Source organism: Myiozetetes cayanensis, unplaced genomic scaffold, assembly GCF_022539395.1.
Source record: "Myiozetetes cayanensis isolate MyiCay16 unplaced genomic scaffold, myiCay2020 scf1, whole genome shotgun sequence".
In the NCBI taxonomy this organism is placed as follows: Eukaryota; Metazoa; Chordata; class Aves; order Passeriformes; family Tyrannidae; genus Myiozetetes; species Myiozetetes cayanensis.
In genome coordinates this window covers 11,570,587-11,592,545 of record NW_026086604.1, presented here as the reverse complement: position 1 = coordinate 11,592,545, position 21,959 = coordinate 11,570,587, and the positions used below count along the sequence as shown (strand labels likewise).

General features: G+C 40.9%; 1 protein-coding gene across 1 annotated transcript in view; it reads right to left on the bottom strand.

The window, feature by feature from the left end:
• Positions 1 to 21,959, bottom strand: part of SNTB1 (syntrophin beta 1) — a 110,407-nt gene that overhangs the window by 55,970 nt on the left and 32,478 nt on the right. The window contains exon 2 of the mRNA XM_050319207.1: positions 855 to 1,071. Coding sequence (XP_050175164.1) covers positions 855 to 1,071 — 217 coding nt within the window. The remainder of the gene's footprint in view (positions 1 to 854; positions 1,072 to 21,959) is intronic.

Sequence of the window (21,959 nt, the reverse complement as noted above, 5' to 3'; positions counted from 1 at the left end):
GGAAAATTACACAGATATTAATAAAGTTTCTGAAATTGCAGTGCAGGAGACTACAGAGGAACCCACTCTTCCCAAATGCCTTTCTGTTCTCTGCTCCCCTCCTTAAATGAAAATGTAGCTTTTGTTTATGCCCATACATAAGTACTGAGAATCAAAGACATTACACCCAGCTTCTGGGCAAGGCAGCACACAAAAAGGCCATTATTTGGATGGAGAGTCAGTCTGCATCCCTGACTTGACTGGTCCCTTTTTTATTAGCAGCTGTTAGAGCAGGGATCAGGGAGTGTGCTGGTGTTGTGCAGCTGTTCCACATATGTTATAAATAAGGGCTGGTAAAAGCTCATCCTATTTTTAACATTATGAGGAAAAAAAAAAAAAAAAGCCAAGAAGTCACAAAAATTCCCTATTAATGCCTTCTAAGTGGAACTCTTCTCTTCTTCTTGAATTTAATGTCCAGAATGGAATGGACAAAACAGACCATTCTTAAAATAATATTCATTAGAAAAAGGACAGAAAATGCAATTTAGTGAAATCAGATCTAGCCAGCCTGGAGGATGTAACCAATTAGTGTGTACAGTGTCTTTTCCTTCAAAAGCAGACACTTAATCAGGATGAAAATGAACTCCTGATATTCCATTTCTAATAAAAATGTTGGATTACCACATTGAAGAGTTTCTTTAGCAAACCCAAAAGCTGAACCCAGCACCACGTGTCTTAGACACCGCCACCCACCCTTCCTAAACCGGTGCTTGCTTCCCTTGCCCAGCCCCTGCTCACCCATCCCAGAGCTGTAAAGGTCAACAGCAACTCAATGCGAAGGTAAAATCCCAACCCCAGGCAAATCCCCAGCTCACCTGTTCTCGGGGTCTGACACTGTCATGTTGCGTGTCACGTAGCACATCTTGAGTGGTATTGTCTTCTTGTCTCTGTGGATGGAGAGCGAAAGCTGCGACATTGGGTCAGCAGAGGCACAGCCCAAGCGGGGGGACTCGGGGGGCGGCGTCTCCCACCCGATCTCCGACACAGGGGAGCCTTTCTTCACATAGGGGGTTGCTTCTCTCATGTATTTCACTATGGAAAAAAAAAAAAAAAGGAAAGCAATAAATAAATGGATATTCAGGAGTTGCATCCTCGTGTGAGTTCTCTGAGCTGGTGTTAACCCCCAGTGCTGTTCATGATTTCTGCTCGCCCAGCATGCCAGCACTGGAAGCTGTGCAAATACAGGAGATGGAGATCTGACTGCTGCCTGTCTCAGTGTGGTGCAATAAGGAGGAAGAACAGAATAGGCAAAATAGAACATGCCGCTGGTGTAAGGCCAGGAGAGCCATCCCATCTCTATAGACAACCTGTAAATAGTCATGAAGCAATTCCTACGTACAGAAGCCATGAGCTGCCTGAGGTACGTGGAAGTTTTTAAGAAAGACATTCAAGCAAGTGACAGTGAACCTATTATTCCCCTATCTAAAATGTTCCAGCAATACTTCCAGTGCTGCCAACTCACATCTTGCTTCTGGTTCACGCTTGTCAGTGTCACACCACTGATCTCAACAGCTACTTCTGCTTGCTGGGAAGCAGTTTTAGCTAATCTACTTGTACATATATATATATGGAGTAAACAAAAACCAATTCACTTAAGACTTCTCTTGGGGAAATAAAATTGAGTTTGAGCCTTTTGTGAGGGTGGAGGTGTCAGATTAGATCTCTTCTCAGCCTCTTCCAGGCTTTCTTCCAGTATGGATAGGAAAACAGAATGTAGGATTCTGAAACGATCTTAATGTATTCAAAAATCAATACCTCTTTTACACATATACTTCATACTTTTACACATATACTTCATATTCCTCTCTTTATGCAGGCAAATATTGCAACATTTTTCTCTGTTTTTTAATTCTTTTGATAGTTCAAGATTACGTTTGCTTTTCATATGCTTGGCAAATCTGCCAGTCACAGTCTCCTTCTCCTTCACAAGAAAAAACCTCACATTTCTGCGCCCTGGTTAAGTCTCTATCCCCACTGCAAACAGCTGTGGCTGCCTAACTGGCTGTAGCCACTTGATTGCACTCAGGACTCAACAGCAGTGGCATGAACTGAAAGAGCAGGAGCACTGTGAAATTATCTGGGGAAGTTACTAAAACGCTGTGAGAGAACATTTCAAGGAAATGGTGCAGATCACCATGTCAGCTCAGCTGAAGAAGCTGTGAAGGACTGAGTAACGAAAAGGAGGGTAAATTACAAAGGGGCATTGTGGTAAAGGAAGTTTAATAAGGGAAGAAGTTTTGAAGTTCAAAAAGAAAGCAAGAAAAGTATTCAGAAGAATGGACAAGAACAACAAAGGATTTTCTGTCAAAGCCAGAGATAATGTCCGTATCACTATTTTTAAGGTACTTCATAACAGTTTTACCAAGAGAGAAATTAGTGCAAAACCAGAGCCCAGGCTCTGCTAACATCTATTGCCATCTTTTCTCTAAAACACCTTAGGACACATCTTGCCATTGCTTGCTCTCTCCCTTTTAAAAAATTTGTTAACTTCAATTACAAGGACTTCTGTGTTTAGGTATGTTACACAATATTCCTCTGTGAGAAGGATCATTTGTGATTTATCAGAAAAGCTGTCCTACCCAACACTAGTGTTTTGATTTCTTTGTCCCATCCTATTCTGAGTATTTTTTTTTAATTAATCTGTTCCCTACTCAGGAAAAAACTGGCACGAGGCTTCCAGAAAATATTTAAAACGAGAAGTGTTGTGACTGATTTTTTTTAATCTTGTTGTAGACACATACCCAAACCTGTGTCACTTAACTCCCAAAACCAGTGCTCATCCTTGGGTAATCCATAAATTACATGATTTTCAAAGGTGTTGAAAAGAAGCAGTTTTAGCCAGTGTCAGAGAGATGGTTTCAGCACTTGGCATCTCAGTTTGGATGTACTCACAGACCCATGTATGTACTCTTAAGCAGAGAAACTGAACACACACAGATGTAGTGAATCTATTCCTGTGTACACTGAATTAATATGACTTTGCCATTAACTCAGACAGGAGGAACAGCTGAAGCTGTAAAAATCACGTTTGACTGGAAACAAAATTTTGTTCTCCTTAAAACTAGAGATTAACAATTAATCTGTTGCAAAAAAGTAATCCTGTCAGTTTTTGAACCCTGTTACAGTGACATGCCAGCAAATGTAGTGCTAAATAAAGGTGCAGGTCTCAATAGTGTAGCTGTTTCATCTGTGCTATTTTCATCCTTTTTCAGTTGCAGCTATATGCATTCAACCTTAGCATATTTTAATTAAGGAAAAGAGAGAGGGGCAGGGGGAGGAAGGAAGCTGAAGTAAAAAATCTGGCTGTAAACCTAAGCAGGAACACAAAATGTGAATTTAATTCCCCAGAGATGGGACAGAAGAAAAGAGCCGTCCCTTCCAGGTGCCAAGAAGCCAAGTTTCCATGCAACGCACCAGTGAATTCATGGCAGGCAGCTGAAATGTTTCAGAAACCCCCATGAAAGAGGAAGCAGGATCAGGCAGAGAGAGCAGAAGCACAACCCTCTTTCCAGAAACTGAGTCTCAAACACAGCAAAAGCCAAGAAAACCACTTGGAGGAAAAACATGCTATGAAAATTCCTTTCAGCTTCTGAACTACCAGACATCCAGTTTCTACTACCTCTCAACAGGAGATGGTTACTCAGCCCCAAGAAAACTACAAGAATAAAGACCCATTAATATATTGATAAACTGCAAACACCATCTTTCTGTGAAATTCTACAGGAGAATGACAAAATGAAGTGAATATAGGTTTTCGGTCAAAAAAAAAAAAAATGGAGTTCCTACTAATTATGTCCTACTAAATATAAGCACAGTTCTAGATTCATGGCTGAATTCTGCTGGGTTTTACAGCCCAGACTTTATGGCTGTTGCATACTGAAATGTGTTTCATATTTTAAAAGCCCCCGAATGGATACACATAAAAGCACAAATGTAATATGGGAGTGGAACAGGTGGCAGTACTTGATCCATTTATAAATTTTTTTGTTATTATTTAAATTTCAGAGCCACTGTTTTCCATTTGCTTCATCAACATGCATAATTACATGTCCATAACCAAAGTTCAGTTTATGAATTTAGCTGAAATAAGGCACACACTGTTCAGATGACTCACAAGTTTTATGAGCAATTATTTCCTATTTTCTTCTAAATTCTGGATGCAAATACTGCAGAACATGTTGCTCATAGCAATGCACCCTATCACAATGTAACCCTACTACATACACAGCAATTTAGGGTGACCCTATACATGTTACATTTTGCTGTCTGTCCACTAACCATTTCTTAATCCACAGAAAAAAGCAAGTTTATACCAATCCTATTCCACACTGCACCAAGAATCATGGATACAGCAAAGTTAAAGTGTAACTGAAGTTTTATAATTCACTTCCATCATCAAGTTTTAAAACCAGAAAAAATATGATACGCACTATTGGACATTAAAGTAATAATGTGGATAATATTCTGTTTTCAGACTACTACACTCAAAAACTAGATTGTCCTTGGGATATAGCAGCACAAATTTAGGTACTGACTGAAAAAGAAAGCAATTATCAAGAAAACTGTTTTTATATATTGCCAATGAAACTATCTAATGGATTAAACCCCAAAACATTTAATAAAATTAAATAAGGCATGCCATTGTATAACAACTCTGAATTATGTATAACTAGATTAAGTATGTATATACGTATATGCCTTCAGAATACATATGCCTGCTATATATACAAATATTAAGTATATATTTATATAGAACCACCAATATCTGTAAGACCACCAGAATGTACTCTGCAAACACAGAAACCAACATGCAGCAACTCAGAAGAAAAATTTAATGGTTTCATTATTATAACTCAATTTACTGATAGACTGCAATTTTAGTCAAGAGTTGTCTAAACTCATTTGTTTGATGCTATAGCTCAACATCAGAGATCCTTATATTTAGGCCTAATTAATGATCCATACCCTTTTGGTGCACCACTAATATGAAACTGCGGTCAAGCAATTAAAATTCCAATCTCCGGAGTGCCCCTCCCCACAAAGAGAAGAGGAAGGGAAGTGGCAATCAAATGAATTAATCCACTGATACACACTGAAATATTCTGGATATATTTTTTGATCTGCAAGACAGGCAATGTAGCTTCCAAAAAAGCACTTCATTTATATGCACTTCTGCCAAGTCCCAAGACTCCACAATTAATCCTTTGTTACTGTTCACAGATGATTTTTTTGAGGGGGGAAGTAGAAAGCTTTTAATGAGAGAAACACTACAGACCAACTTGGTCAGGTTCTTGGCCAGACGCCTTTCTGAGGAACTGGGACTCTTCTGACACATTCAAACTGTTTCCTAGGAGGGAAGACAAAGATCACTGAAGAGAAGCCAGCAAGCCGGAGGAAAGCTCTTTTGTTACTCGAGGAATGAGGACAGGATGTGTAGGTTTACAGTACGAAAATAAAAGGAATAACATCACTGAATCTGCTTGAAGACAGTTGATCAAGGAATTCCCCTTTGCAGGGGAAAAGCACAGAGTGTCTTCTACCACCACACCAGCATTTGCCTGCTAGGTGTTATGTAAGAGATCAAATTTCCACTAAACCCAAGCCAACTATAGTGAAGACATGTATAAAAATGGGATATAAAATTGAGACAAGCTGCTAGTGCCATCATCAAAACTAAGACCCAAATACTGGAAGAAAAGAGTTTATGAATCAGATCATCCATGAAGATATGTCACATGACCCTTTCAGTAGCTTTAATGTGGGCATAAACCAAAAAGCAGCCAACAATCCTGCTTGTGAATGTTTCCACTACATTTCCTACAGAAACATCCGCTGTTACATTCAGACAAGTAACGTCCATTAACATCATCTCCTTTCTCCCATGCTGAAAGGGATTTGAAATAGTAAACCTCTTGATCTGCCAAACAATCAGATCTCCACCTCTGGGAGATAATACAAATTAGTTAAAATAAACACCTTAAGAGAACACAAATCCCCTTTATGCTTTGGACATTTCACATGCTGTAGTGAGACTATGCTCAATTTCCCATCTTCTGCTGTCTTTAAAGTAATTCCACTGAATTCAGTATATTCTGTATTCATCTCTTAAAGAGACAGCTTGGACCTAAATTGTAAGGAAGAGGCTGTTCTTAAATCCTTTTTAAAAAACATTCAGTGTTTGCACTTATGCTTTTTATATGGAAAACACAAATTACTGTTTTGAAACAATAATTTCAGAAAGATGCAGGAGACAAACACGTATTTAAGACAAGGTTTACCTGAAAGGAAAACCTTAGCAATTGGTGCCAAAAGGTGGCTGGTAAGCAATCAGGTTTCAAGTTTGAGCTTTTTGCCCCATCAAACAGGAGAAAATGGGGCAAAATGGGCTGCTCTCAGGAAGCCATGCAATGGTGCAGTTTGTGGAACCTCATGGTTTTGATAACTGAATAGGTCACAGTGACCAGCTACTCTGTGTTATCTGTACCAGGTTTCAAAAAACATAATTCACCATCAAAAATGTCTAAGAAGTCAAGAAATTGCAGGGGGAAACTCAGTGTGAGTCCAGATTAGAGCCATGGGCAGCCCCTACGTATGCTTTCTCCTTCCCACCTGCACCAGGGACCTCCCTTTTCTGCTCTCATTCCAGCACTTGTAGAGCTGGAGATTACATTCCCAGGCCATCCCATGCTTCTGTACAACACCAGCAATTCTACAGCTACTTTTCCTCCGTTTCCTTTCCTGAGACTTTGCCTATGATGTGGGCTGATTCAGCCACCAATTTCCTAGGCCCTTTAGCAAACACTTCTTCAACCCTTTCCAACTTTCCTTAGCATACAAATGTTTTCTAGGGAGGGAAGGCTTTATACATCATCTTATCTTATGCAGCGTATCAATTTTGTTAACTGCAAAGCCTCTAAGTATTAATCCATTTTCCTTCCTCCAACAAAGCCACAGTTTTATACTCCACAGCATGAGTAAAGCACACAACTTACTCCCCTCCAGCCTATACCAGACAGCCTGAAAACTTCACCTCCAGTCAGCACTTCCCACCCACTTCTTCCTGAGGTCACTTGGAGCTGGTCACTGCTAACCATCCCCTTTCAGCTCCCTCCTGAGTTACACTTCCATGGTCTCATAATAAAGTCCACATTCCAAGTTAACAGCACACATGCTCAAGGAAGCAGGACGAGTTTCAGTGCTTTGGTGAGATTTTTTTTGTATTTCTGTTCAACACAGATTAACAGAAAACTAAACAGACACAAACTTGTGTCAGACAGAATCACAATGAAACCGGAGGCTGGATCAAAGCTCTAAATATGTGACATCAGCACTTGAGCTGATAGAGTGATCAAAAGCAGTCACAAGCTGTCAGTAATCTGGTACACAAAAATTTCAGAGTGGTAAAGTACTATTAAATTAAAGGTAGACTCTTTCCAGTTGGTGTTTCTCTATAGTTTCCATTATAAGGGCTCCATTACATACCTACCACACTGAATGTGTTACAGTTTCCTTCAAGTAATTTAGTTTATTTTAAATTTCAAAGTTTCTCTTTCAATTAATTGGATGTATTCAGTTTTGAGGTTTGATACGTAACTAATGATAAGTACATCAATTCTAGTGACAAAGTCCCATAGCTATTCATCTATCTTTCAAAAACTTTATGTACTTCCCTGAAATAAAAGCAGGTATATCGCTCTCTTCATAACGTGAAAAACAAATTTTAGCTTGTACATATCTGTAAATCCCGGAAGTGCAATATTTGGTTAAAAGGGAGACATTTGCAGTTTGATCTAGAAGAAGACACTGATGCTATCTTGAGGGGCTTGTTCTCAAAAGAAACACTACTCAGGAAGCAGCGACACTGCACAAGTGTCCCTTATCAAATAAACTACAAATAGAAAAGGACTACTGTCTAAACCTGCAAGCTGTAGCCATCCAACTTACAGTTTTATGTAAAATATTACACAGTCCATTTGCTACGCTGTTACATGACACCATAAACTCTACCATTAGAACTATGCAGATCATTCATAATGGCAGTGGAAAACACCTGAAACTGGCAATTTTGGGAGCTGAACATGGAAATTAGCAGTCACATTTTGAGAAAAAGCAAAGTGGTTTTAGTCAATCGATATTAGGAGTAGGTCATCATACTCCTTGTAACCCTACTCAAATACAACAGAAAAATGTGACTTCATGCAAAGCAGGGAGATGGAGTGAAATACATTCCTTCAGTGGAACTAGTACTTAGATTTCTAAGGGCCATCTCCTACCCGAAATTTACATTATACTTTAAAATCTTTTACATACATCTCAGGAATAACTTGTTTCAGAATTTCTTGTGTGCTGCTCATGCTTCTTTCCCTGCCTCTGTTAGTATTTATAGATCCCTCTCCAATCACCCACATGCTCAGATGGAATTCAAGGTGTCTGGCATTGCCAGCATGCTATAATTTTTCTATTTACATGAGTAATCTCAAGTGTCAGAACAAATATTTCAATCGCTAGTGATTATGTGAAAAATACGTAAGGATATTATGGTTTTAGAGGATGCTGTTATTTCAGCAGTCACACAAATCATTAAGTAGTACAGGATAGACTGAAAATGGCACTCACTGAGAGGGAAATTATTATGCTGTGTATGATTGTACCTGTTTTACAGATGGCTAAACTGACACAGGCAAGTTAAAATGCCTTCCTCAAAGTCATGCAGTAAGTCAGTGACAGAGTTCTCAGCATTAAACTTAATTTCTACCCCTTCATGACTTTTGCTTTTTGAACAACTCGAAGAGATCCCAGTGTCAGTGAAAACTGGGTTCACAATGCCCCTGGTCTTCTCCCTGTTGGAAAACCCGGAAGACCTCCTAAGATTCCAAGGATTTCCTCTGAAGCCCAGGGCTGCAATCACTTGCAAAATTTCAGTTCATCCTTTCTGTTCTTCACTAGACAATACCAAGAGTTTTGAGACGAACAAACTCAGGGCACACATTCAGTGAAGAACCTGCTGTATCTCCTGAGGCTGGGCACCAAAAGGCATCAGATCACCATGCAAGTCCTTGTTTTTTGGAATCATTTAGTTTGTACCCTTACCAAAAGGACAGACCAATGGCCATATCCACAACATTCATGGGCCAGAGATTATAAATACTTTAATCCATAGAGGTATAGAAAGAAGGTAGGCAGGAAGGCAAGAATATGAACACTACTGAAGTTCAATGATGAAGAAACACAAATCCAAGGAGGTCCGTAAACTAATCATGGGGAACTGGGATGAGTGTTTCTGATCAGAGGTGGGCATAATGTAGCAACTCTTATTTTCATTTAATTTTGTGGCATAACGATCGCTTAAGACCACCTTTGCCTGGTTCTGAAGTCCAAGCACAGTCTCACACTCCCTCTGCTCCACCTACAGTAATTTCCAAGATGACCCATTAGGAGAGTGGCAGACCTGGAAGGAGGTTTGGCTCTACACTTATCAATGGGACAAAACTACCTGAAGCAGACAGAGGCACAGAAGGGAGACAGAACTCACATGACACCACCCCCTGTATTTCAAGGAATGAAGGAAGCAGGACTGCATATCCAGCAAGGGTGATGAAAAGAGACTGACAATGAAACATTTAACCACATCCTTGTGCCTCAGTTCTTTGGCTTCCATTTGAATGGAGCTCTTTCCTCCCAGGGATTACGGTTTTCTCTAGGAATAAGCCACCAAAAAACTAACAACAAACTACAACAATTAAAGAACAAGCACACTAGTCATTAGCACTAGTTAAAAGTTATTCAGAAAGCACCTACACTTTGAGCACAGGAAATTCTCGGAACTGAAGCACACAAAGAGACTGAGACTGAAACCCAACTGTGCTGCCACAGGACCATGGATGGCATCATATTCTGCTCTTTGAGGTGAAAAGTTCTTACCAAGATGACAGCTCTTCTATTCTCATCCCCAAGGAGCTACAGTTACTGTATCTTAAAAAATGCCAGTGATCCCTGATGGAATCTTAAGTTCCCTCCTGGAACTTAAGCGCATAACACAGTTTGAGGGGAAAGGAAATACTTAGGGAGAGGGGTAGGTTTAGTACCTTTAAACAGCATAATCTAAAACTATTCTGCAGACAGGATCTCAAAAAATGAATTAGTGAACGCAGGGAACAAGGGAAGCAGTAAAAATCCTCCTAAAAATACTGAAATCAGATCCTGATTTTTTCCATGAAATGATTTTGTGAGGTGCTCTGAAAAATACATCTTCATTCAAATTCTTTTTTCTCTACAAACAAAATAGAACCGTGAATTGACATTTTGATTTAAAATGTCTTTTTAAGATCAAATTCCTTTTCTAATAAATATTGCATAGAGTTTCCCAGCATCCATTTTCTCAGATGGAAAATTTATACAGTTATGATTCTATTAGGTTTCTTGCAGTGGACTGGGCATTTAATCAATGAGAGCAAAGAGCATCCAAATAGGGTTAGGCTTCAAATTCCTTTCAGTGAGAAGTTAAATCCCCATTAGCTTTGAGCCATAAGCCCCTGTGGGTTTAGCATGCAGCTTAAAAGATAACTCTGTGAGGGGTCATGGCTCTTTACTGAGGAACAGAAAGCCTATTTCACAGATCACCCTGCAATAATAATGTAAATATAATCCCGTTTCAGTGGACACTTTATCCTTCCAGAAAACAAGCAATGTTTTCTGTCCTAGAAAAAAATCACATTAATCTTCAATTTAAGGGTAAAGTAATTCCCTGCTTCATTCAAGCCCTATTACAAAGAATTACTGAGACGGTCCTGGTACTGTGCCGATGCTGGGGCCGGCATGGTCCCCCCTCCTCTCTGTAGGGCAAGACAGGCACAGGTTGCTCTCAGCAGCTGCTCTCAGCAAGTACAGTTGACTCGGCACATCAAAACGCGTTTGCTCACTACGCTAAATGCCAATTTGGCTGTTCCAGGTTAGGTCAAAGCCAGGTTAAAACAATACAACCTATTGTTTTTCAGAGTCTGCAAACTGCCTGCCAAGTACTTTTTGGTCAACTAGTACAGAAAGCTGATAAGAGAGGCTGGAAAAGAAACTAGCAATTTCAAGCTGAGCTTCAAAGGGCTGTATTGAAATGCAACCCTGGTTCAAATCATCACAGAGAAAACCATTTGTTTAATCGGTGAGAAGAATGCTAATTTGTTTGTATCTCAAATTTATTTGCCATTTGTACTACTGGAGCACTTACCAGGATTAGTGACAAACCGGGGCATGACAGCCTCAGATGCTATGCAAACACAGAACAAAAAAGCTGTTCCCCTCCCAAAGATCTTAGAAATCAAATACAAGAGACAATAGAGACATGACAAGGAAATAAGCAGGCAGAAGAGCCCACGGTAAAAATCATGCATGTATCTCCCAGTGTTGTTACAGTTGTATTGTGTTCCCTCTAAGGCAGAAAGCAGTAGCAGGTGCCGTTTGTAAAAACACTGGAAAAACATGGGGAAGAAAAGGAAATCCGAGTAGGGTGATACAGTTGCTAGGATGCATTTGCAATTAATAGTAGCCAGATTTTTCCCTGTGTGGTTATCACTGCTGCTTCCCAAGCAGGGATCCATCAAGATCAACTTTCAGCACCACCTCAGGCATAAAAGGTTTTCGCACTGGAGTTGTTGCTTGAATTCTGCTGTTAGATATAGATACAGATATAGATACAAAAGCATTTGTCTGAAGCGAGGACAGCTCAAGCAACTAGGAGCAGCTAGCCAGACAAGGACGCCCAGCATTGTATGTGCCTTGATGCACATACAATGGAAAGTCCTCAATACATGTACAGATTAACTGCAGCTCTGCTAAACCTCACAATCTCTGTCTTGGCCTCACATGTTCAGGTCAATTCCCACAAAAGGGAAAAAAAAACCAAAACAAAACATTGCTTGTATGAATGTCCTGTAAAACCTGGGAATAATCCTGTTGCAAAAGTAAACAAGCTTCCAAGGCTAAGGCAGACTGAAAGCAAAGGATAAGAAGTGTATGCTTCTATTAGCATAACTGGTTTTCTTTATGCTCCAGTGTGGGAGTACCTTTGAAATGAGGAGTTGAAAGCACAGCTTTCCCATCCAGATCATCTATGCTTTTACAGAGGCTTGGGGATACACAACAGGGATAACTATCTGTTTGAGGCTTGTTTGCTTTATTTAGCTCAAGGGCAGGTCTCTCTTGCTACTTGCAGAGAGCTCAATCAGATTATATCAATGCTGCTGCTTTCTTTTCTTTTTTTTTTTTCTTTTTTCTTTTTTTTTTTCTTTTTAACAGCAGCACTGATGGGCACAGAGGGGAAAAAAAAATGTATCAAGTGCAGTTTCTCCCCTAAAGAGCTTCTGATCTCAAGGCCACTTATAACTTCTGCCAAAGTCACTGGATTCATCTTCAGTGGGAATGAGGTCAGGTCCAAGGGTCAAAGATGAAGATGTGAATAGTCTATGAAGGAAAGAATGGGCAGTGAGAGGAAAACTAACCCTGGCAAGTAGCTGCATGAGTAGCTGTTGAACTCCAGTTCAACAAGAGACATCCCAAATGGAATGACTGGAAAAGAGCTTTGACTTCAGCCTTACACCATGCCTCACTCAGTGTAGATCACAAACACCAGCCTATCTGTGTCCCTACAGTCAGGGTGACTCTTCTCTCATCATGTACACCAAAGGCCATCAGAATATTATGGACAGATATTTCTAAAAAGATCACTCACTCAACTAAGCTGACCTTTGGGCTTACTGCCTTTCTAGGTTTGTGCTCCAGTTTTTAACCTTTAAAAAAAACAGGTCTGAAACCCCAGATTTCAGCAAATGTCAGAAACTGATAAACCATTCAATATTTACACCAGGCTCATCTCCAACTCTTAAAAGACCACTTTTCCAATTTCCCCCCTTCCAGAAGCTGTAAGAAGCTGAAATAAAGTTGGTGATTGAGAGCCTAAAGCAAAACCTTTGAGGAACGTAAGACCAATCTGCCTGGTTGGTTATTGGATATAAGAAAAAAAGAGGAGGACTTAGGAGAGGATGTTAAGCTAGCTGATGACAAATTTATGCCTGTGGTATTTACACCTCTTCCACCACAGGAAGTGTTAGAAACTTATTCCGGTGAGTAAATAATGGCCCACTACATATCCCAAGTTAGGAGCTGAGAATACTGGAGTGCTTTATACACTCTTTGTTTAACCAAAGGTTATTCTGTAACTTTCTTATTAAATGCTTGATAGATTAGAGAGTGTACAAGCCTATTAACTGCAAAGAAGGCAGACCAGTTCTGAAGTATGTGCCAGTAAATAGTGTTTCTAGGTCACTTCAGCTTCCTCAAGACTGTTTTTCACACTATTTATATTGCAACGTCTTGTTTCAGCCCACTGAAGGAACAAATCATCATCACCTTCAGAGGCAGGACTAGAAGACTCATGGGATTTTTCCAGATTGACAGCACAATCCCTGCACCTCGGTTTAGCTTACAAACACTAGACCTGGCTCACACTTTGAGGTTTATAGGGTTTATGTTTAGCATCCAGTGACATTAATGATCAATGACCAGAAAGACCTCTTCAACAAAAGTGTTAACACGATAATTCAGCAGCAACAAATATACAACAGAACAACTATATATGCAAGCCAATATAGGAATGCACAGACATTTCAAATATTTGCAGATATACACACATCTCGTCAGCATAAGCCATATGCTTGGGTGCTGTTAGACAGCTAGAGATTTCTGGCTCCCCATTTTTCCAGAAGCTGTTACCTGGTCACGGTGGTCCTACCCCTCAACCCCTGGGACCAAATCTGCATGTGTTCCTCTGCCAGGAACTGGTTGGTAGCAGCAGTCTCCCCTTCAGCCAGCATCCACTAGCCCCTTCCCTGCCTCCCTCCCACGGGCACATACTGTACACCCCTCTCACTCATCCCAAGGAGTACCAATCTTCTCCCTTCCTGCCCAAATATCTCACCTTCCCTTTTACCCTTTCCCTCTCACAGCAGCAGCCTCTAAACTCTTCTGCAAAGAAGGGAAGGAGGGAAAAGAGGAGGCAGAGATAACCAGTGCTGCCAGGCCGGGCTGTCCTTGCCCTGTCCCCCTTTGCTCTGTGCACAGGGCGTACACAGGGAGCAGCAGCTGATGCCAGACTGCAACGCCCCTCTGACCCCAGCAGTCTCCGGTGCTGGGGCAGGTGCTGCGAGAACCCCCTGTGCTGTGCAGCTTCTGTCTCCATGGCAGAGCACAGCAGCAAGGGCAGAAACATCCCATGAGCCACGTGTTGTACTGTGGTGAATGATGCCAACTTGCTCATGTCAGGAATCCTATCTACCATTACAGAGAAGTATTGCCTCCCTGACAAAATATCTTTACAATATTCAGAGCATTCTCTACGCATCAGTATTTTCAGACTGCTCTACACGAGGGGAAGCCATGGATAACACAGGAATGAGATGTCCGTGTTAGACCACGGCACAGCCCACCACCACCCCCTGTCAGGCATGGGGAGCTAGAAGAAAGTTGAAGATAAAACATATTTAGTAATATAAAGTCAAACCAAGTTTTGAGAAGGGGATTGTGATTTTAATGGAAAAGAAAATTTCATCAAATCAAGGACAGCATATCCTCAAAAAACCCCAACAAAAAAAACAACAAAAACACCCAAATGCAAAACAAACAGAACGGTTATTTGGGCTGTTACTGAGATGTTACCTAACAGGATGAGCAAACTCATTACATTACCCTCCTTGAAATTCTCCACTTTCCTACAGTCTACAGTGCACTTCCAGAGCATTAGCTGCAATGGTGAATTCCAGTTATATTCAATACAGGCAGTAATTAAATGGTTATAAAAATGTGAAGCTGGAACGCTGACAAGCTCTACGAGCATCATTATCAGCAGTGACGGCTGGGGAGTCAATCTGCTGCACTTCTCAAACGGTTTAAATAATGTTTGTCAGGATCCCCCAGTCAACAGTTTCTCCCCCCTTCTCTTTGCATCATGCCGCAGTAATCGTGCAGATGCCTGCTGTGCTCAGGAGATGGAAAGCTCAAGAAGTTCTTCAGGAGAAGTAAAACAACAACAGAAACCCTTCTGCAATTAAGTCATGTTTCGCTTTCCAGCAAGGCTAACCCAAAGGGCCATTAACAGCTCCTCTCCCAGACATGCATCCCCCACTCCTGTGGCACCCCGATCCTGCTATTTCTTGCTTGGGAACAGAAGTAATTGGTTTTTAAAATACATGCTCAGGAGTGTGTGGCCAACACTTGCCTGTGAGACTCAAGAATGAGCAGGTGTATATTTACCTCAAAATTTGTGACCAGAGTTTTTGTGGTAGAGGAGAATCTCTTAAACAACATGGTTGAGTGAAAAAAGGGTCCCACACTTCTTAGTAAACAAATCTCCTAAAGTGTTCTTGTAGCACTAGGGTCTCTTCACCCACAGGGGAGAGGGGAGGAAGGCAGGTCCAAGCACTCAGAGACCAGGTTGCCCTTACTGCTGTCTCCATTCCTCCTCACCCCTGTGCTGGAGCAGACCTCTGCTGTAGCTACAGCTGTCTGAAGTCAAGCGTAAGTTGTGATGAAAAGCAGACTCCTTTGCATGGATTATCACTTTTAAAGAACCATTGTTTTTCTTTAAATTCCACAGTTGCTCTTCCAGCAGGAGGAAAGGCAGTGTGTGCAGAGGCAGCCCCCGCTCACAGGCCATCCTGATCACTGCCCTGAGCACACACAGAGCAAAGCCCCAGCTGCTCACACAGTGCTGCCTGTTCCTGTCATCTTTCAGATACAGAAATACCAGTGCAGAAACAGAGACACATACAGTGATTTTTTTTCCCTTACATATTCTCCAATACAATATACTATTTGCTTCAGCAGCCTCAAACAGGCATTGAATTTAACGACCTTTTCCTACCATCCTCTGCTTTCGATGTCCTCACTATATTAATTTTTAAGGATACCCCTTTGTGCATGTATTCTGTGTCTGACACAAAACCTACAGGACTTCCCCAACTGGTAACCACTAAGGAGAAGAACAGAGATCAGCTCTATTTTACTGTCTAATTTGTTCCCTACAATCAATTAGGTAGGTCAGGGCTGAGTAATTCCACAAAACTAAGTCTATGCAATTGCTCATCCTCTTTCACTATTATTCTCACCTTTAAACTCTGTTTTATTCTCATCTTAATTGCACAAGGGTTTCTGTTGTTGTTTTACTTCTCCTGAATTCTCATTATCTTTAAATGCTGATCTCTTCAATCAAAGCACTGTCCCCTCAGGTTCCCTTCCGCATTGCCCAGCATTGCAGGGATATGATCCTGATGTTTCCTAGGACAAAAAAAAGTCTGTCTTGCTTTTGGGTTGCTACCACTACAGACGTCCAAGCAATCCCTCTGAAAGTTGGAGAGGCACGAGGAAGGAAAACACACCTCAAACCTTGGACAATAAATTGTACCTCCTTGGAAACAGCGATCAAACACAGCAGAGCAGACAGACTTTATCAGTGGCCTGCTAAAGGAAATAACCAGAGGCAAACCCTTCTTAGGCACCACAAGAGCTACAGAATGAAAACGGTATGAAATATTTTCTTTCCTTGCAGATTCTTTGGTAAAGAGATAAAAGTTCAGCAAAACTTCTCATCTGTTAAGATATTACAACTGTCACTCTTGCCACTGGACTCTAATGTTTACAAGACATAGTTCCCACCACACAGTCTTATAATATTTCTAGCTGATTAATTAGATTAAGAAGTAAATCAACCATGAAACAGGATTCACTGAAAACCAGGCTCCATTAATTCTGGGGCTGTCAGACTTCAGGTTTTTTGCAAATAACCAGGAAGTCCAATTACACACACAGCAAAAAGCACAGAACATTGGATTCCTCAAAGAATTAACAGAGAGAGTCCAAGCCCCAGATAACAATTTTTCTGAGTAGGAATCTGTTCCCTTGCAATGGGAAGAAACTGCCTGGTATAAGACATACAGCTGCCTTCAGCTTGTATCAAGTCCTTGCCAGAAGTACCCATAAACAAAGAGTCATCCCCACTTCCCAATGCTCCAGATTGGGCCAGATGGAGCCCTGGATGGAAGCTGAGTAGAGAACTGAGGCTTGAACCATAAACCCTCTTCTTTCTAGAAGTGCCCTTCAGTTCAGAGGCATGGCACTAGCTGGGCACCACAAGCATCCCGTGCAGCAGCTGGCCCTGTTCAGGATTCGAGTCACCAACATCATCAATCCCCATGCTTAACCAAGCATGGTGACATTGGTCTTTTAAGATGAAAAATACAAGGAAATCTTGTAGAGCAGAAACCAGGCATTGGCTGAGCTCCCAAGACTTCAGGAGATGATTTAATTGTCTCTGCTGCTTTGGCACAGTTAGCTTTTGGTAGACACATGCTGCTGCTATTCCCTTGGTGATCAAGTTAGCAAAATCAAATGACTAAAAATGAGAAATCTGGGGGGAGAAGGCCTTTAATGTGATCTAATACAACTTAAAATCCAAAATGAAAACAGCCAACAATGTGGGCGTAACGGGAGGCATCCAGTGAGTTAAAATTACTATGTTAGAAACTGGCAATCTCTATAGTTCACAGAGATAAATAGTTCTCTCAAGAGGGCAATTCATGTAGCAGTTATTGTAAAGTGGGAAGAAATCAGCTTTTGGAGCTGCCAAGTTTCCTCTTTTTCTCTGTTAACAACCAGGAAGAGTAAGTATCTCGTTTTAGCTAGCTGTCAAACAGTTAGCTAAAGTTCAGAGGGATGAACTTTACACAGAAGACCAAGAGACTTCACTTGATCAACCTCTATTTGATTTTGTATCAAATCCAGTATTTTAAATCCAAGGTCATATCATTCAATTATAATTTTTAAATGCTGAAGTGGTACTGCAAAGACTTGGGAGACAGGAAAATAAGAGTAAATTAAGTGCTCTGGAGTTTCCATAAGGTTTTTTTGATTACATTACCATACCCAAATCACATGCATATACATTATTCTTTTAACTGCAAACTACAATCAGAGATGGCAAGGAAGTTCGTTATGTTTCGCAAGTCCCAACTAATGGATCTCAAAAAAAGATGTAGCTCAAACCCATCCATCCCTCCTTTCCCCATTCCTTCCCAAACCTATTCCAAATCAAAGGTATGGATTACCCTGTTTCCAACACAAAGCTTGGAAATGCAGAGATAGGACAGAGACATTCAGGAATTCTTCTGGGTAGGTTTATTTTGATTGCATCTTGCACAGACAGTGAGGGATGGATGATTAAAAAAAGACTTTTCTCAGCAGGTGTGAAATTGAATAAACTTTTAAAGTAATTATCCCTGTGAGACAAAACTAAATATAAATATTAACTTAAAATAGTTTTGACCATCAAAAGATAAACTATAAATCCTTTTTCATACAGATTTACACAACTACACATCCCTGTCACCAATCAATATACTACACAATTCAATATGCATCTCAACAGATCAGGAACCACCCTGTCACATACAGCCCCTACAGAGATGCCTTCTTTTCCTTGGAAATCTCTCATGGGAGCCTAAGGATTTTCAAATGTCCTGCTTTTTTGTCTTCACAAATCAAAGATGGTAAGTGCTGCCCCGGCAATATATTATTTACAGCTGATAACCTAAGGGCTGAACAGGCAAACCCCAACCGCTGGGCAGTCTCCCCAGCCCATGAGTGGGTATCAGATTTTCAGCCTCTGACTGCCTTCACTCCACTGCTCTGCCCAGTGATGCTTCCCGAGGAAACGAACAAGACCTAATGCTAAAGGCCAAGTTGTCAAAACATAGAGTAGTCACACACAGCCCTGCAAATTCAACTGTTAACTTGCCTTACCATTAACACCAATATTACTGTGAAGATATTTACTGCTGAAGCCAATGAACTCGTGTGTTTGCACTGAACTGTGAGGATTGTCTGTAGGGAAGAATTAAACTCAGAATCTAATACTACCAAAATAAAGGAAAAAAAGTTTGCAGGAATCAGATAATATATTGCCTGTGTTCTATTTGATGTTTTCTTCTGTTTAGAAGAATAAAGAGATTTTACTTATACAACTGAAATCTGAACTGTATTCCAAACCCACCTCCATCACTGAATCAGCTACCAGCTTATTCCATTTTTTATGGTAAAATTACAGTAATTAGTCTTAGCTGGACAGGAGAAACGGAACCAACCTACTCCATATTCAAAAATATATCAGCTATTATAACTTAATTTTCTCTAATGTAAGCACTAGTCTGGAACACCATTATTGCAGCATTTAGTCTGAATTGGTATTCAAGCATAACGACTACTACCCCCAAAGCACAATCAACTCGCTCAACCTGTGAAAAACTCCAGTGTCCACATGAGTCCTTTGTTCTGGACAGCCACTTAAGAAAACTGGCACTGTGCCCAAGGTCTTCATCACATTAATTCTCTGGGCTCACACGGCTGCATGTTTTCCAGTCTAATATGCACAATTTCAAGGTGCAAGTTAAAAGTTAAAGCTATATGTTGAGGTCTCTCAATACTTGTTTTCTGCAGGTAAGGCACATTAATATGGACTGTTGAGCAATAGTTACCTTTGGGATCTTCATTTCCAAATACTAAAAAGTGTATGTAGAAGGAGAGAGTACAGAACTTGACTTTTCAAATGTAGTGTTTAACAAGTAAGAAATTCACAGAATATGCTGAGTTGGAAGGGACCCACAAGGATAATTGAGTCCAGGCCCTAGTCCTGCACAGGACCATCCTCAAGAGTCACACCATGTGCCTGAGAGTATCATCCAAATGCTTCTTGAACTCTGCTAGGCTTGGTGCTGTGACCACTTCCCTGGGGAGCCTGTTCAGTGTCCAACCAGCCTCTGAATGAAGAATCTTTTTCTAAACCTCCCCTGACACAGTTTCAGGCCATTCCCTCAGGTCCTGTCACTGGTCACCACAGAGAAGAGATCAGTGCCTGCCCCTCCTCCTTCCCCTCATAAGAAAGTTGTAGACTGCAAAGAGGTCTCCCCTCAGTCTCCTGAAAGCTATGGGAAAAAAATACACAGGAAATCAATCTCAAAACAGGCAAGGTATAAATAAAACCGAAAGATAATCCAAAATTTTCCAACTCTATACCCAAAATCATATAGAGGTCTAAGCTGACCAGAGCATGAAGAAATATATTTTAGTTTGCATAGAAAACCTGTTTTATTTCCTGTCAATAAAAACAGGGCACTGAACTCTCTGCCAGAATCTCAGTCAAGGATGGATGAAAAAAATAATGGTCAGAAATGCAGAGCTCCAAGGAATTTATTTAGTAACTGCAGGGGAGACACTCGGGGGCCAAAAGTTGTTCCAACAATGAAGCAAATCCTCTCTGCACCCAGACAGACCCTCTATTGAGACAGTCTCTTGGTTACAATAGAAACAAGATCACAGTTAATCTCCTACAGAGAGCTACATGCCTTGGCTAAACCACAACACACACCCCTTCCTGGTGCTCTCTCCGAAAACCCTGCTGACAACAGCAGAGCTGACCAAGATTTAGTTATGAGGATGCATTAGGGCTGCTGAGGTTCAACCAAAATTAATTCAACCTCTCTGTTTCACTTAGCCTTTTTGCTCACAGATGCAAATCACTGAAGTTGGAAAACATCTCCAAGACCATTGAGTCCAAGCTTTGGCCAAATATCACCCTACCAACTAAACCACGGCACTAAGTGCCTCGTCCAGTCATTTCTTGAAGACATGCAGGGATGGTGACTCCACCATCTCCCTGGGCAGCCCATTCCAGTGCTTACCCACTCTTTGTGAAGAAATTCTTCCTGAAATTCTTCCAGTCCAACGTGAACTTCCCTTGGTACAACCTGAGGCCATTTCATCTTGTCCTGTTGCTAGCTGCCTGGAGAAGAGGCTGACTCACCTTGACACAACCTCCTTTTAGATAGTTGTAGAGAGAGATTAGGCCTTCCCTGAGCCTCTTTTTCTCTAAGCTCCCTCAGACGCTTCTCTTAGGACTCACTTTCTAGACCCTTCATCAGCCACCACCACGCTCTAGGTCTGGCCATTCAGCCAGTTTTTAATCCAGCAAATAGTACAAGCAAAGTTGCCCAGGGACATGGTGGAGTGGCCATCTCTGTGTTAAAGAGGCATCTGAATGTGGCACTTGGGGATATGGTTTAGGGGTGATTATGGTGGTGCTGGATGGGTGGTTGGAGTAGATGATCTTGAAGTCTCTTCCGACCTTGATAATTCTGTGATTCTGAAACACAATAATGTGAAAATTGTGTACACAGAGAGAAAGAAAACACTAATCCCAGAGAAGGTCACAAAATACCAAATAATTTTCTCTATGAAGAATCTTGTCACAGCCAGAGTTGAACGGAGAACTCAGCTTAGCTGCCACCAACAAAGAAGCCTTCAGGGAAATGCTGCTGTTGCATGCAGGAATTCTTGGGCATGTGTTTGTAAGCTACTTCTTTACAAGATTAAAGACTTTGAATATCCTCTTGATACAGGCTTTGCTAGCACATACAGTGGGCAGGCTTACCAAAATCAGAGACATAAAGAATAATCTGGATATACAGAACCTAATTACAGAAACACTGACAATCCCAAGGAAAGGCTGAATAAAGCCAGCAAATACAGGTTCCTCTAGGAAGATAAGTAGTCTTTTCCCCCAGCTTTTCAATATTTGCAATAGTACTCTGTGATTACCAGCAAATTATCAAACGAAAAACTTTGCTTTCTACCAATTTCTGCCTTCTTTATGTTTCATGCATATTTCTTTGAAAACACCTTCTTTAACTGGCAGTAAGATGCTCAATTTTTGATGAAAGTAATGATAAATGAATACAAAGAATCTACATCTACCTTCCTTATCTTGGGCTCATTTCGCCAGCCTTCAGAAGAATTTCATTAATTGCTGAACAGAAGTTGCAAAGCTG